Genomic DNA, 17307 nt, shown 5'->3' with positions numbered 1-17307 from the left:
TCATCTCCTTCATGTCACTCTCAGAAAGAAAGTGAACAAGAATGTTTCCCAGAATGTTAAACTATTCCTTCAACTTTAAAAATCTGTTCTACAAATCAAGAGGTAGATAAACAGAGGTTAGGCTTGTTTTACCTACACAAAATCACTGATTACTAGTTATTCACAGACTGGAATATAAATGTAAAAATGATGATGTTTTTGTCTCGGGTGCCATTAATTTGAGCAGTCCAGTGTCATGTCATTTTCCGTGATTCGGAAAGTTAAAGGTGCAGTGTGTAGAATTTAGTGGCATCTAGAGGAACAGACTTGGCATAAATGGAATAAAATATTCATAAGTCTGTTTTAATTAGTGTATATTAACCTGAAAATAAGAATCGTTATGTTTTCATTACCTTAGAATGAGCCCTTTATATCTACATAGAGAGCAGGTCGTCTTCCACAGAGCCCGCCATGTTGCACCGCGATGTTTCTACAGTAGCCCAGAACGGACAAACCAAACATTGACTCTATAGAGAGCCTTTCAGGTTTTTTCGTGAGTTTCACAGCCATAGTAGGTTCTCCTACATGTTTGGAAGGGGAGGGGTATTCAGTTTGTTGCAATCTGCAACTTTGCCACTATATGCCACTAAATCCTACACACTGCACCTTTAACATCTGACTTATTCACCGCAGACATTTGAACTCGTCAGAGCAGGAAACAAACAGCTTAGCTTATTAACAATAATGATGGCTCTGTTCCATCTAGATGCACCATGTCAGAGAGTCAGCATACACCGGGGGCCTGCATCTAGTACGCCTCAATGGACTGCAGCCAAGGGCTTAACTTTGGGTTGAACATCTCTACCCATGTAAGGGGGGCAGAAGACATGCCCCCCAGGAGATTTTTTTGTAAATAGGCTGTTAAATGGCTGTTCCACATTAATTTTAAGGGGAAGAGACATATCAAAACAACATGCTCTACATATCCAAACTAGTGCAGTTGAATAGCATAAAATCACTCACTTTGTATAAAAGCACCAAATTTGTAACGTATCAGTTTGTTGTTCCAGTATAAGCAAAATGGATATTTATCACTTCCTGAACATATCTTCAGATATTTGGTAGGTATACCACAGTTTAACTGTACTTAATCCCTATTATTCTGTGATCATTACTGCAGCATTGTTGGCTGTCAAGACCCTGGCAGCTGTCAAACACTCAGTTACTTTGCACTGTTTTGTATCTATGTAAAAAACAATATCAAAGCTTTAAAGATTTGATCAACTGTATTGACATGGCAACTATACAAGCCTGGTAAGCACAACATTCATTAGGCTACATTACAGCACAATACATTTCATTATGGCTCAAATTAACATACAGGATGGTAGACTGGAATGAACAGGCTTCTAATTATAGGTCAGTCCCTCTCCAAAGACAGGCTCAATGACAGGTCAGCATGATGGAACTTTCCCTTAACCATCAAAGGTTAATATTAGAGTGACATCTTATTCCTAAGTGACATTGGGGGATCTAGCAAGAGATGCCACTTTTCCTTCAAAATGTGACCTCAAATGATTTCAGTCCCCTGCTACAGACATGACAAGAAACCTTGCGTTACATACAAAATAACTATCTATTAAATAACTGCAAATGCATTTCTAACTTTAAACCACATTTGACTGATAAATAAATGAATAAAAAAATCACATTTAGGTGACTTTCCTGACTGTTTGGATTTGTGTTTTCATAACTGTGTCCTTGCCAGTGCATTTATGTTCTCACCTGCTCATCTGAAACACCCCTGCCTGCCGGACCACTGCCCTCAACCCATCTCTCACTGTGAGGAAACCACATGGTCCAGAAAAAAACAGCCACAGCATTTTAACTTTTTGCCCTCATTACCTGGTCACCTGTGCCTCCTTCCCCTCTCTGGTCACCCTGCCTACCCCGCTGCTAGATTCACCTTCTTGGATCTGATGAAATATAAGATACAACTTAGAAATAAGAACCACAGCAGTAGCATACTTCCTGTTGGGAAGAGATTTTTCTCTTTATGTTGCTGATCAACCAACAGCTTAGAATTGTTAGTTGGTCTTTTGTCGCTCTTCTTTTCATTTTGTATGCCGGCTTGCTATTTCTCACACCTGCAGTTCCTGCTGCTGGGAGGATGGGTTGGGTGCAAACCAAGTCTCACTTGCAGCACTTAGAGCTGTTGGTTTTCTAGTGTCATTCTGGCACTAAAAAACCACCTAACACTGTCTCTTGGCTGTCAAATTCACCTACAGTTTTTTTCTGCTGTGACCACTGTGCACAGTGTTCTAACTTGTTGGACACAAAGTATTTTACACATCCACATACTGGTAAAAAAAATACTCCATTAAATCCTTCATTAACTGCAACAGCACACATGTTGTCGATATGCTGAAATGTCCCTGTGGTCTGGTTTATGTCGGACAAAGAAAAAGAGCTTCAAAGATTTGCACATCTGAACAAAGAACTGCAATACCTGTACAAAACATAGATTATGCTATTGCTCGACATTATACACAGGCTAACCACGGCTCTGCAGCATCATTAAAGTTCTGGGGAACATAAAAAAATTTCACCCTCTCCTAGAGACGGAGACATCATCAACTCACTGCTCCACAGAGAGCCCTGTTGGATTCACACTCTGAACACAGTGGAGCCCTTTGGCATAAATGAAGAATTGAATTTGTCATGTTTCCTCTAATTTGTCACACTTGACAGATGTTTGTACTTGTACTTTTTGTGCTTTTATCTTTTCTTTCTGACATGGTGTTAGGGTTGTGGCACTTGGACACCTACTATGGCAACTCCCACCCTTTGATTCATTATCCAATAGATTTGTAACCCTGTTCATCCAATTATCCAATGACATTTGTTCACCTGTTCTAGGTTGACTATATATGTTATTTGCCTCATATCTTTGTCCACTTTGACTCTGATGAAGACACAGTAGTGTTGAAACGTTAGTCCGTTCGCACAATTAAAAGGCTGTGAATTAATTGGTCCCCTTTTTCATCTGGAAGTTTGCTGTCCTCGAGCTAAGAAGCACTCGATTCAGCTGCATTTAGCTGGAAGATGCACAGAGAATCCTGTTTCAACATGCTGAAAAGCTTTTCAAAGCTTTTTTTTTAAACGTTATGACAGACAGAAAGTGCCTTTTTAGAGTTTTACAATATTAGAATCCTGTTAATCCAACTGAACTTTAATGAAAACGCCCCAAATTAAACCAGCACAGTGTCACAATGTCAAATATACTATATGTGCAAATACAGGCAATTAATTAGTAAGAAATATTCTGAGGGCAAAAAGTGGAGCATAAATGATGTAATTTCTCAACTTCTGAACGAGTGTAGTCATCAGAATTCTCTTGAGGATGTTTCCATTAACAAGCGTGGTAATTGTAAATTAAACTGTGCGGGCGTTTTGGAAATATGTGTGAATACATTATAATAAATGCAGTTTGCATGTGTTTGTACTGTAAAGGTCATATTTTATAATTTCTCTTTGTGTCAGTTCTTCACTTTTACTGTTTTTCTGTGTATTAATCTGCTTTTATATCTCTCATTAATTCTCTCTCTCACTCTTTGAATTTATCTGACACTGTGTCTCTCAGTCACAAAATGTACAGAAGATTATTTACAACATTTGAATGTATAGCTCAAGAGCACATAAATAATCAGCTGCCAACTTAGAAAAAGGATTACAGAGATTATAGCAGGTGTCATAAATATGCAAAATTTACAGCATCTCTTTAAATTGAATGACACTCCTATTTTTTATTTCCTTGGTAAAGGAAATAAATATACAGATGATGAGTTCAAGAATAAAAGTCAGGAAATACCAGAGTTTTCAGCAATAATAAAACATTCTCTCTCTCAGATGCTCCAGAAGCCGGTGGGAAGGGCTCAGGCAGTGCTGCACCAATCAGCGATGAACTGGACATCTTTGGACCAATGGTCTCCAACCCTCTCCCCTCCTCCAACAACACACAGCAGGCTCAGGTAACACACACAAACACACACACAGGCTGTCATCATCTGCTTATCACTGCAGGCAGGCTGCAACACAGGGAGTCTGTAGAGACTCCTGTGATGTAAACACACACACACACACGGACATATTCACAGACACTCCAGATACACACACTCCGAGGATCATTTCAAAGCAAACTGTCACAGATTCTCCTTTATTAAATTAATTTGACCCACGTCCTTTTAAGAGAGAGAGAGTAGGTCTAAAGTATCTGACAGAGAGAGGAAGATTTGTGAACTGTACAGTCAAGCAGCCGGTAGACATAGAACTCTAGTAATACTTGTATACCATTTTTAGAATATAGTTATATTGTAATTCACTGTTATTTGTCTGGTATAACTTTAAGATTAGATAAGAAATAAAAAATATTTAAGTTTAAAAAAAAAAGTTGTTTAAATGTAATGCAGCTGACCAAATATCACACAAGTAAACAGTGTGCGGAAATATGCAGAAGGATGACTTACACATACACTCACCAGCCACTTTATTAGGAACACCTGTGCAATCTCATACAATCCAATACAACAGCTCTACCATAAATTCTACATTTATGAAGCTTATACATTTTCAGTTTATGTTGACATAGTCAGCAAGGTGATAATTCTACTTTCCCCCTCATGTATATTGATGGAGTGGACAAAATATTAAGAAGGCTTTTCAACATAATGAACCCCAGTACAGCACCACCACCCACTATGACTTCAGTAATAAACATAAAGTAGAATTATCACCTTTCTGACAATGTCAACAAAAACTGAAAATGTATTAGCTTCATAAATGTAGATTTTACGGCAGAGCTGTTGTATTGGATTATATCAGATTGCACAGGTGTTCTTAGTGAAGTGGCCACCGAGTGTATGTTCATGTTAAAGAGAGATAAATGTTTTTGTGTATATTTTTGCTTTTATAAAATGAAAACAAGAGATGAGAAAGAAAGATTGACAAAGAATTAAGCTAAACAAGGACAGGAAAAGAACAATGAAAAAAGAAAAATGAGAGTAACTGAGGGAGAGAGAGAATAAAATGGTGCGAGCTAGGCCTGAAAGATGAATCGATTTAAACATGCAGTTGACAAATTGCAAAGGCAGTGATATTAATTATATCTCACGATACTAAGAATAACATCTTAACAATCTGTAACAGGTAAAAGTATTAGTCGACACACTTTAACACAACCACAGTTTGCAATGATTCAACAGACTTCCACAGCTGCAGCTGAGCGGCGCTGCCAGCTCCGCCACTGCTAGGTGGCGCTTTCTTAGCAGGTCGAGTTAAATACAAATCCAAACATTCAGAGAAGCGACTTTTGTTTATATAGTATGTTATTAGGACTAAGTAAAAACACTTATCATGAAAACAGAATTTAACAATTTGTAAAGCGATCCAATCTCAAATATTTGAGGGGGCACGTGCCATCACGTCATTATCAGGTATGTAGCTTACAGCTAGCTCATTAGTAGGTGGTTGTAAATGACTAAAAGCTGTTCAAGTCAACCGTATTCAGAATCTCCTACACTTTTGAATATATTGTTTAGTACAGATAGTTACTTTTATACTTATTATCTTAATACTGTAGCTCTAACTGTGGGCCTCAGCTAGCTTAGCTAAACTAACGTTAGCGTAGTGTAACTATATGTATTTGTTGCCAAACTGCTTGATACAAGTCTGGTTTGAGAGAGATCCACCCTGACAGGTTTAGCAGTTGTTTGTTGACTATGCTAGTTGGGTTGTTATTAGCTAACTACATGGTTCAACATCACTCACCAAAAGTAAGTTATTATTACCATAAGTAGACAATTACAGTATATAGTTGCTTTTCAGTGCCAGCACTACATCTGAAAATATTTTTTAATGTCAAGTATATAATATACTGTATAATATATTTCTTAATGTGAGCTAATTTGGGCAATTTTTCACTTATAAATTGACTTTTCTCTGATTGGTTTGAAAAAAAGAAAAGCAAGGGAAAAAAAATTCTCATGTCATTCAGCTCTTGCGAAAGTATTTTGCCACATTTTTGAGAAAATATTGAGGTCAGGGGTGATGATTGAGGACAAAGTGGAGTAAAGTAAAGTGACAGAAGCTGATGGAGAGGAGCGGAGATGAAGCTGAGTGCATCCAGTGAGTCTCTGTGACCATTACGGATGGTCTTTTCAGGGTAAACAAAGCAGAACAGGGAGTTGGTATGAATGAGAAGAGAGAGAAACACTGGAAGAACAAAAACAAAAAAGAAGACATGATGATGCACTTGACTGTATTTTCCTCACTCAGTTTTTCTTCCTTCCTCTCTCACTCCTTCACTGACTAGTTTCAGGGTGACGAGTGAGGTCAGTTGAATTAAGCATTTTCAAGAAGCAGCGTTGACTTTGAAATGCTGTTGTGGTCCCTCAAGTGTGGCCTTTGACCTGCAGCTCAGCTGGAAATGAGAACACATACATTCATACAGACACACACACACACACACACATATATAAATATACATTCACCAGCCACTTCATTAGGAACACCTGTGCAATCTAATGCAATCCAATTCAACAGCTCTGCAATAAATTCTACATTTATGAAGCTTATACATACATTTACATGTTCTTAATATTTTCTCCAATCCATCCACACTTTTCAATATAATGCACTCCAGTACACCAGCACCACCCACTATAACCTCAATAATAAACATAAAGTAGAATTATCACCTTTCTGACAAAGTCAACAAATACTGAAAATGTATAAGCTTCATAAAAGTAGAAATTATGGCAGAGCTGTTGTATTGGATTGCATCTGATTGCACAGGTGTTCCTAATGAAGTGGCTGGTGAGTGTATGTACTCTTTTTGTTTGACACACATACACTCAGAAGATGCATGCAGTTGTATATTCCTACAACAGGTGGTGGAATCAATATACTACATACCGAAAACACACAGGTGACATTATATGCATTCAAATTCATTCTTTCACTCTCTGACCTATTCTCAGGTTTCAGATTGTGTATTTCACTCTATCACATATGCACACACACACACATCTCCGAGCCTCCTGGGACTAGACCAGGCAGTGACTCGCTGGAGACCCAGGCATGAAGAACAATTACAGGCTGCTCTAACTGCAAGCTCCCCCTCTGCCACTACCAGCCTCATACTTACCCTCTAATCTCCCCTCTGCGTTCACCTCGTCTGTGACTCCATCTACTCTATTCCATCTGCAGCTCTGTGTCTACCTCACACCTCCTCTCATCTCCATATCCATTACTCCTAAAGTCTCCTCCTTTTTCTCTTCTCTGTTAAGCCCCAGAGTGGCTACTGGTGATACAAGGTAACATTAAACATGCAGTCCTCCTTTTGGCCAGTCAGTTGGAGCGTGTCAATGACAGTAAGTTCTGACCTGTAGATGAAGCACCGATTGTTTAAAAATGAACTTGTCAGCCAAATTCATTCATTTTCTGCAGGGTTTGTGACTGATCTCACCAGAAAGTGTCATAGTTAGCTTAGTGACTGGTGCAGTGGCTACCAGTGGTTGTGGCATTTTTGTTCATGGCAAAATGGATATTGGTTTTCCTTCTCATTATGCAGAACAGGGTTACATAAATTTGGATGGTGTGACACACTAATAGCTTCTTCCATTTTGGACCCTCTGGTTCTCTGTTTCCTCAAAGGTCAACACAATCAAGTTTTTGGACCGACTCCTCTCCCAGACAGAGAATATCCAATCATAGCTTAGCAACCATAATTAGGCACAAGTTTAGGCACAGGCGGAGTAGCTCGAGCAGCAAGTTAGCAGAGCAGCAGTGTCTACACAGGAGGCATTCAGGCGCAGTATTGTGTGTAGGTCATCCATGTTTTGGAGGCACCGAGAGCCCAACAATCCCTGTAGTTATATGCATAAAAACAGAAAGCAGACTTAAAATGTAAAATTACCTTTTGTGTGTCTGTTCAATCAGATTCACATGACGCGGATGACTGAAAAATGCGACTGAAACACTTTGTGTCGACAGTTTGTTTTCTCCAATGTAAGGCTCTGGATCTGTTTCAACATAACAGCAGATAAAGCAGGAATTTAATTTGTGTAGCTTACCCAAGTAACTTATTATGAGGGCTAACTAGCTTTACCATGCACCCAATATTGAAGTTCATAAAGAAGCTTTTTGTTAAATTTTGTTTTATCTATATTAACGCTAACGACAACAGTTAGTATCTGCTTGCTACAGTAGCTGTATTAAAGCATTGAGCAGTGTAACGTTGTAAAAGGCAATGAAAGCTCCATGATTTACTAGTTTGACACATTGTAGCTGCAAGCCAGTGCTCAGCTTTAACTGAAGGTTCATGAGAGTCGCCTCTTATTGATGTATCATTCAAGTGGCGTAGTGTGTGAGATACATCATTTCTAGAAGGTCTGTAAGTTAGTTTTACACAAGTAATACAAGTTATTAATAATGCTACGCCATAGTTTCTTTTCCCTACCTTTCATGGATTACACTCCCTGCCTGCACCTGATACCTTTCTTCACCTTTTCCGCAGTGTTTTTACGCTCCATTATTCCTTATATATGTTTTCTTTCCTCTCCTCTGCCTTCTTGTTCTTTCTTTCTTTGTCTCAACTGTCACTCTCCTTTCATTCACTCACAAGAATATTTTTTTCCCTGAATCTACACATACAGCGCTGCTCCTGTTCCTCTCCTTGTTGCCCTTCATATGTCCTCTTCCTCCTCTCTTATACACTCCTTTCCTTCTTGGCTTATCATCACAATGCTCCCACTTAGATCTGTTCTTACCTACATTTTAGGTTTATTCAAATATATGCATAAATCAGACGTACTGTACAAGCATATCTGAGGAAAGAGTCTTATTTATGAGCTCGGACTTATGCTTAGATGTGCATAAATTCAAAGGCAGTCGAAACCATGTAGATCAGTTCAGTTCATTTCAGTCTCTTTATTATTATTCCAGATGGGAAACTTGACTTACAGTCAGGGGCATAAGATAAAAAAAACAACACAAGAACAAAAACAAAAAGAACAAAAATGTTTCCTGTACATACAATATACAGAACACAAAAATACAACAAAATGAAGAATTAATGCACTCTTGTTGAGGAAAGACTGAAAATATTTTTTACAAAAATATGTTAGTTGCAATAGTATACAGTTGCTGAGATAACAAGAGCATGTAAACAATCAAAATTTTGTATCATAATCTGCCTAATTTATGCCTCTTTCTACATAAAATTGTAATGAAAAAGCTTAAAATATATATTTTTTCTAATTTGACATCTATTGGGTTTCTGGCACCACTGGACAAAGAGACAGGACTGGAATCTCACATCTATCATAAGCTGCTTTGAACCATAATTTCAAATAGGCGAATAGTTTCCCTACAGTGCTGCACAACACGCAGCAAAATCCTTACCTTTAATTACTACAGGTGTACCATCATCCAGCAGATAAAACGATTTTAACACACACATGTGATCTGTATTCAGCTGTGGTAAATGTCATCTCTAAATGGTCAAGAGTGACTCACAACTCACTCGTAGAAAAGACCTCAGTCAGTCACCAGACAGTAGCCTTTGTGATATTCTGATGTTAGATAAATTATTAGATTGAGTGTTATTATTTATCAATGCAGTAGAGCTGGGCTCTGTTAAAACCTTGAACAGTTACACAACACTTCATAGCCTGCAAGTGATTGTTCAATAGCGGCTGTTTGAAAGCAGACAGGCAGCTCTCACATGGCCGTCCGCCTGTGGCAGCACCGCCTGTCTTGCAGACTGTATTATTTGAATGTCAAACAGTGCTTTTTATTTCTGCCACAGTCCACAGTCTATTCAACAGACAGGGTGTACTGCAGATTTCAGGCACAGACAGACCTTTTTTTATTCTCTTTTAATTATCTACCACCAAGGACCAAAGAAGTTATTTATGGTTTACCTTCAGACTCAATTGAAAGTTCTGTTTTTGTATCGGGAAAGATCTTTGCCTCTCTTTGTTTCGGCCACGTCGAATGGAAGGTAGCTGACATTAACTGACATTTCCAGTAGCATTTAAAGAAAAGGTAGTTAGTTACCTGACAGTATGTGGATGATAATTGCCTCTGCCTTGGTGTGAAGGTTAGCCTGTGATGGCCTCTTTGTGTTTTTTGTCTGCAACCAACAAATCTGACAAACTAACAGCCTGTGTATGTTCCTGTTTCCCAGAGGAGGAAACCAGTTTGGATTTTGGTGACCTTTTGGCCTTTCGTCTGGTGCCGCCATCAGTACAAACTCTCAGTTGCATAACGAGTGTTTCTCCTGATCCCTGACTCACCCAGACAGAAAGTTAGTGTGCAGATTCATGCTCCCAGGAGGAAACTCCATGAGCTTACTTTACCTGCAGCATCACCATTGTAGTGTCAGCTGTTCCATTTTTAGATAACTTTCCTCTCCTATACATACAAGCAGTACACACAAGGAAATCGTTTCGACAATCAATACACATCCACCCACTCTTATACACACACACACACACACACACATACACACACACACACACCCAGGGCTGAATTTGGGATTCAGCAGGCGGATATTGCTTTACAGCTGTGATTAGCTGGGTGCGTGAAGAAAGAGGAAGCCGGCAGCCTGCTGATTCGTGCAGCTATTAACCGGCATCGGGGAGCGCTCACCTATCTGCGCATACGTCAATTATAAAAATGCGATTACAGCCTTGTAGGAGGGGAAGGATTTGTGTTATCCCCAGCTTTTCTTCTCTCTCTCTCTCTCTCTCATACACAGACACACACACTTTCCCTCCATGTCTTGTCCTCTGTCTCTCATTCACCCCACCCTGAGTGAGGAAAAGACTGTTTTTAAATAGGTTTTTTACAAAGAAAACACAAAAGAATGGGGGGTGGGAGCATTTAGAAAGCAATAAACATTTAACCTGAAGTGGAGGGGAGAAAGAGAGAAGGGAGGGATGAAACAAGTAGGGGGAGAAAAATGATTCAAAGTGATACGTGCATGGAAAGAGGGCCGAGTGGGTGGAGAACAGGTTAGGAGAGGAATGAATGAATAAATGAAGGTAGAGGCTGAGGCCACAAAGGACGTGGAGCGTGAAGTACCACTTGTTCGAAGAGGATGAGCACGACACACCAGAAGCACCAACTTAAATCATCACTGCTTACCCTGTTTCTGTCTTTGCCTAAAGCTACTGGGTTCACACAGGTTACCCTGGTTTGTGAGTAACCAGTGTTATTCTTTAAAAAGGAAAATGGTTATTAGCATCATTCCACAATCACTAACTGTTGTCACGTTGTGTTTTATACAGTATTTTATTCAGATGTTACAGATTTATGCTCATAGTTCACAGTTTCCAATGTTTTTGGTCTTTTAACAACCAGATCTAGATATTGACGAAGTCAGTATGGTCCTCTAGGCGTAAATGTCACAGTTGCTAGGGCTTTTAGGATGAAAGACTCATCAAAGCATCAAATTTTTTTTCCAGTTGTCTGTAATGATGTAATGAGGAGGTTTAATGAAGCAGTAGGGGACTAAATTGATCTCCTGAGTGCTGCAAAACTACCCTAGCACCAAATTGCAGCTAAATTGAAAGTTCCTAAACGGGCAGTGCAACAAACGCTGAACAGATTTTCATTTTCATCTAAAGCAAGACCAGCAGACATCAAGTCAGCATACCTTTTGAATATCAGTATATCAAGGCAACATGTTTTTGAGACATCTGCACCCTAAACACAAAAACAACTGATCAAAGAGCGCACTAGTGAAGTGAAAGTACAATCAGAAGATTGGCAGAGTGCTTCTGCAAAGACAACAAAGCAAAGTCTAATCATCAAATAATATAAAATATCACCGGAGACTAGATGAGAACTCATCTCTGCCAGGAAACACACACTGGAGGTTAATGCAACTCTACATAAAACATAAAGTGTTTTACCCTGTTTCAGTGTTTGTTACTTGCATAAGATTAACAGCAAAAAATGCATCTCCATTATTTATTGCTTGTTTTTGGCCAAACACAACATTTATATTGAGTTATATTTGTGGCCATCTGATATATGTATGTCCAATATTCTCTCTCCTTTCAGCTCTGTTTTGGTCTCCACCAACTTCTCAGGTTCTTAATATTTGCATCTTCAGCTGTTAAATGCTCACCTGTTTTCAGCCAATAGCATATAGTTTATTTATAAGGGCTTTGCTGAAAACAGCTGTCAGTTGCTGATAGAAACATGCTTGGTGTGACTGAACCAAAACAATAAAAATAAAAGATGTGGGCCATCAATCCAAAACAATGAGCTTAAAGAAGCTAAAACACCTTTGCAGAGCTGAGGAGGGTCATAATTCTCTGTGGGTTTATTACCAAAAGCGACATCTTTCACATTACACTTTTCCCCCACTATTCATATAAAATTATTAATTTGTGCAGCTTTAAAGTTATGAGGGGGAGTAATTTTCCTAATGTGCAGGTAAGTCCTGAACATGCATCTATGCTGTAACCATTGTTGAGGTCCAAGAAAGAACAAGGAATCTGCATGGCTTTCAGTCCAGTCCAGAAGAAAATACCCAAGACCCTAAAAGTGTCCACATGCTGCAAATGTTGTGTTAACACGGACAATAAGTGGAAGCGGAGGCTGTTATGCAAGTGCTCTATGTGTCTGTGTTTCTGCACGAAACAGGATGAAAGAGAAAAGAGGAACAAGAAATGACTGAGAGAGGATGAAAGTGAGGGATGAGAGTGAAACAGGAGAGTAAGGAAGAAGTGAAGGAAAGGAGAAGGAAATGAAGGCAGTGGTGTGAGACAGGAGAAAGAAAGAAAGGAAGGGCATGCAATTAATTGCTGAGGGGATGTAAGAGTTGAATGCAGTTTGTTGAGAGCAGAGGGAAAGGCTGAGGGAACAGAGACCAGCGAAGAACTGGCGACCGGCAATTGATTTTTTTTTTCTTTCATTCTTCCTTCGATTTCTTCTTTTGTTCTTTCTTTCTCGTTTCTTTATGGCGCACTCTTTTCTCTAATTCACATTTCCAAGGAAAGTGTTGCTTTCATTTTCAGTAAATTAGCACAAATCCTTCAGCACAAACACACACAGAGCCTAGTGTGGTTTTAAAGCCGCAGATGGTCTATCAGAGGGGAGTGTATGAGTATTTCAAGCAATGATGGAAAACGGTAGGGAGAAAGATGTCTCTAGTGTGTGTGTGTGTGTCTGTTTGTGTGTGTGTGTGTGTGGGCTGTAGAGGTCTATCAATAGCGACAGTGAGGAAAAGGCTGTCAGAATGGTAATTCAGAGCTCTGGCTGCACCCATCAACACCAACATTGGGTGAGAAGAATGGAGCCTTGTTGAAGAGGCTTTCTATTACACAATGTGCTGCTAGGAGCCCCGCTACACATCACACACTATGTGGACGTTATGTATGTGTGTGTGTGTGTGTGTGTGGCAGGGTATTAATGTCAGTGTGGCTGAGAAAGACAAAGAAAAAGAGAGATGCACATGTAATATACTCTCCTTGAATTTCTCTACCGTTAGATGTGAGGTTAGACTGTACCACTGCATTTCACATTGTATGCCACCTGTTTGTCTTTGGCATGAATTCTGTTGGATTGCTTCACATTTCTTTCAGTGCAAATAGAGCTAATGCTGCTGGAGTGTTTGGCAATCACAGAAGGTGGAAGAAGGGAAAGGGTGATGGAAAATGTTTGGTCTCCTCAGTAAAGCTGAGGTAGAATGCATCTTGCAGAATGCAAGAGGCTGTGATTTTAAGAAACACACGAGGAGGTCATCATCTTTACTGTCATTTGCTAACACTTCATTTCACAATTATATTTTATATTTTAAAAGACTAAACATTTACTTCTGATAATGCAGTTTGATTGACCACATATTGTAGCTCAGGTGGTACGCTGAGTCGGCCATTAATTCTCACATACCGAACCCCAAACTGCTCCTGATTAGTGTGGATGTTTATTATGATCCAAACTTTATATTGGTTTCCTGATATCATGACACAATAAATGTCGTTTCATTTGTATAATTTCTATTACGGCTGTTACTTTTTCAAAAAGTTCAAACAAATTCAAACCATCATACTTTTTCAAATTAAATTATACACAATCCACATCACCTGTCCTAAACTGTCCTACATTGTGACTGTGCTCACATAGAATTTCACCATTCATGTCTTTGAGGAATGGGGTGATTGTCAACTTTGTGGAATGCAGCTGTTAGCACAATAGCCGTGATAGCATCCACAGTTTATGCTTACAACCCTGCCTAAGCTTTTTTTTTCTGTCCCGTCTTCATTTTGCTTCAACACCTTAGTCACTTTCACCTGGCAAAATTCGGCTTCACCGCGATCAATTCATTTATGGCGCCTCAGCAGCCTCACAGTGACAGACCAATGTTACCAGAGAGTACTGTGTTTTGATTGCTGGAGTACAAGTGTTGTGCTTTGCACTATTTTGAATTAGAACAGAGTGAATATTTAATTTTCTTTCTTTATTGCAACTTTGTTATTTGGTTATTTTCTTGCAGTGTTCCCACATCTCAGTAATTACTGTACTTTGTTATCATAGCTGATAGAAATAATGGCCAGAAATTAGACCAAAGTTGTACTAAACCATTCCATCGTAATTAAAGCTGTACACAGTGAAAAGTTAATCACCATATCTCAGTGTTAACTTAATGAAACTACCTCCAAGCAGTTTCATCATACATGCTCCACGTGTTGCTGCTCCCTTCCTACATCATCCTTGGTGATGGTTTTATCACACAACTTCAGAGCCGGGAGACTCTGTGTGAGTCACGGCGTCCATTCTACAAACATGTGGAGGACGGAAGCCGAATGGATAACGATTAGTGCAGTTTGGGGAATTTGAAGTCTGTTAAATGTGTTTTTCATCTTGGCGAACAAGCTTAACAGCAAATAGGCTTAACTCCTTGATGGAGTCATGTTATATAGCTCGCTGACACCAGACGGATCAGATGAGGACAGTTTGTTGCTTGTTCTCACCTTCCATTCAACTGCTCTGTTCAGGAGCCAGTATCATGCTAATGTGCTGCAGCTATTAATAGGAAGCTCCATCCTGCCTCCGTGAACACCTGACTCACCTTAACTGGCTTCACTTGAGAGAAAATGGACCCTGTGTGTGTGTGTGTGTGTGTGTGTGTGTGTGTGTGTGTGTGTGTGTGTGTGTGTGTGTGTTGGCATGATTAGCCATCCATCTTTTCTCCTCGGCTCTGTTTACTCCTTCATCTACCCCTGCCTCCTCTCAGCTCAAATTGCTCTTTTTTCTGTTTGTCCTCCCTACCTTCCTCATTCTCTTCTTCCCTTACTTCCTTTTTCAGCCTTTTATCACTCTCTCCATCCTCTTTCTTTTTCCTTTTTCCCTACCTCGCTCTCTTCCTCTTCCTTCCTCTTCTTGCATCCTTCCCCCTTCTTTTCCTTCTCCCCTCACTATCCTCTGTCTCACTTCCTCCATCCCTCCTCTTCTTCTCCAGCCGTGCCTCCGCTCTCCCTCCTCCCTCCTTTTCACCCATCTTCCCCTATCTCTTCCTTCGCCTTCCTCCCTCATCTCCCCCCCTCCCCTCCCCTTCTCCAGTCAAAGAAAGTCAGCAGAGAGAGACAGAGGGGAGCGGCGCTGCCTGCTAAGCAGTTGAGCGCAACACATTCTCAAAGCTTTTTGTGTGTGTGTGCAGGGGCATGCACACTTGAGTATTAAGTTTGTGTTTGTGCGTGACTGAGAGAATGTATAATTTGTGTGTATACCAGTGTGGATGAAGTGTACTCGTGACATTGAATGCAGGGTGTTTATTCACCAGAGAGAGAGAGAGAGGGAGAGAGTGTTGCACTGTTTATCACACTGTCTCTACTTATCTTATTCATGAAGTCCAGCTGACTATCGCCTCCCTACTCCCTCTCTCCATTCTCTGTCCCCTCTCACTTCCCTCAGACTCTCTTACACACACACACACACACACACACACACACACACACACATACACACATACACACCATGGGGGTGGAAAGAGTCCTGGAGGATACGTACATACACTTGTGTGATCATTTACTAAAAGTCCCACATGTGCGTACGTACGTCTGTGTGTGATTCGTACAAGTTAGCCATGCACGTGTGACTCCTAACACACAGGCGTGCATGTGTACATACGTCTGCATCAGAAAACAAGTAGGCTTCGTACGAAATTATGAACAAATATACTTATGCATCTTGTCCTCCGTGACCCTTTCCACCCCCCACACACACTCACACACACACACGCACACACACACACACACACACACACACACATGCACACACTTGTTCTGAGCTCTTAAGCAGGTGTTACTTTTTTGTCAGCTCCATCCATTAGACATAATGGGTGTGCTCCTGAAAGGTTTTTTTTTTTTTTTAAATAAAAAGGTGTATGTGAGCGAGACTGTGTGTGTGTGTGTGTGTGTGTGTGTGTGTGTGTGAGTCCTGTCTGCAATTGTTCATCTCTACCTCTCTTTGCAGCAGCCTAATTAATGTCATCTGTCTCACTTACAGCAACAATGCTTCTCCTCTATTTTCTCCTCTTTTCTTTTCTCTCCTTTATTCACATCTTGCTCTTCTCCCCTTTTATTTTTATCTTCTCTCTCTCTAGCGCTCTCCTCACTCCTGTTTTCTTGTCTTGTCTTTTCTCACCCTGATATATACTCACTGTAGGAGTAGAGCTGCCGTGGTATTGATTTCTTCCTTACCGCGCAAGTTAGTGAAGACGTTCAAACCGTTGCGGTAATAAAAAATAATAATTTAAACCTCAGATGTTATAAAATAATTGGTTTCCTAAATACCGTATCGGCCCAAATATAAGGCGACCCTGATTATACCCCTTTTCCAACTCTTGTTATTGGAAAACTACTTTTTGAATATAACTTACATCATAGTATAGTTACATACTCACACGCTCTCCTACCAGGCTTTTGGAAGCAGTCACAAATCATTTTCTCCAGCAGTTAGTTAGTTATAAGACTGTTTGAGCTCCTTCTCATCTGGGACAGTGGTATTTGGCAGCTTGACATATTCCGTCACTGCAGTAGAGACGTTGGAAGACACTTACCATGAATTGATTTCCTCCGTGGCAGAAAAACACTTTACACGAGCCTTCAGAGACTCCTGCAGCATAAACTGGACTAACGAAACACTTTTAGTGCTGACTGACTATAAACAGACTTTAAGACACTCACTAGCCTAGCAACCTTAATGCTACAAACAACCCATACTGCAACACGCATTAATCCATTCAAAAAG

General features: G+C 39.9%; 2 protein-coding genes across 8 annotated transcripts in view; both read left to right on the top strand.

Moving 5' to 3' along the window:
- Window positions 1-17307, top strand: part of LOC137196633 (regulating synaptic membrane exocytosis protein 1-like) — a 275917-nt gene that overhangs the window by 1882 nt on the left and 256728 nt on the right. The window lies entirely within an intron of this gene.
- LOC137196635 (stromal membrane-associated protein 1-like) overlaps window positions 1-17307 on the top strand; it is a 113591-nt gene that overhangs the window by 83152 nt on the left and 13132 nt on the right. For all 7 annotated transcript variants that reach the window (XM_067609389.1, XM_067609388.1, XM_067609386.1 and 4 more), the window contains one exon: window positions 3889-4010. In XM_067609389.1, coding sequence (XP_067465490.1) covers window positions 3889-4010 — 122 coding nt within the window. The remainder of the gene's footprint in view (window positions 1-3888; window positions 4011-17307) is intronic.

This window comes from Thunnus thynnus, chromosome 14, assembly GCF_963924715.1.
Source record: "Thunnus thynnus chromosome 14, fThuThy2.1, whole genome shotgun sequence".
In the NCBI taxonomy this organism is placed as follows: domain Eukaryota; kingdom Metazoa; phylum Chordata; class Actinopteri; order Scombriformes; family Scombridae; genus Thunnus; species Thunnus thynnus.
Note: the sequence above shows the minus strand (reverse complement) of the source record. Positions and strands in the feature narration are given on the sequence as shown.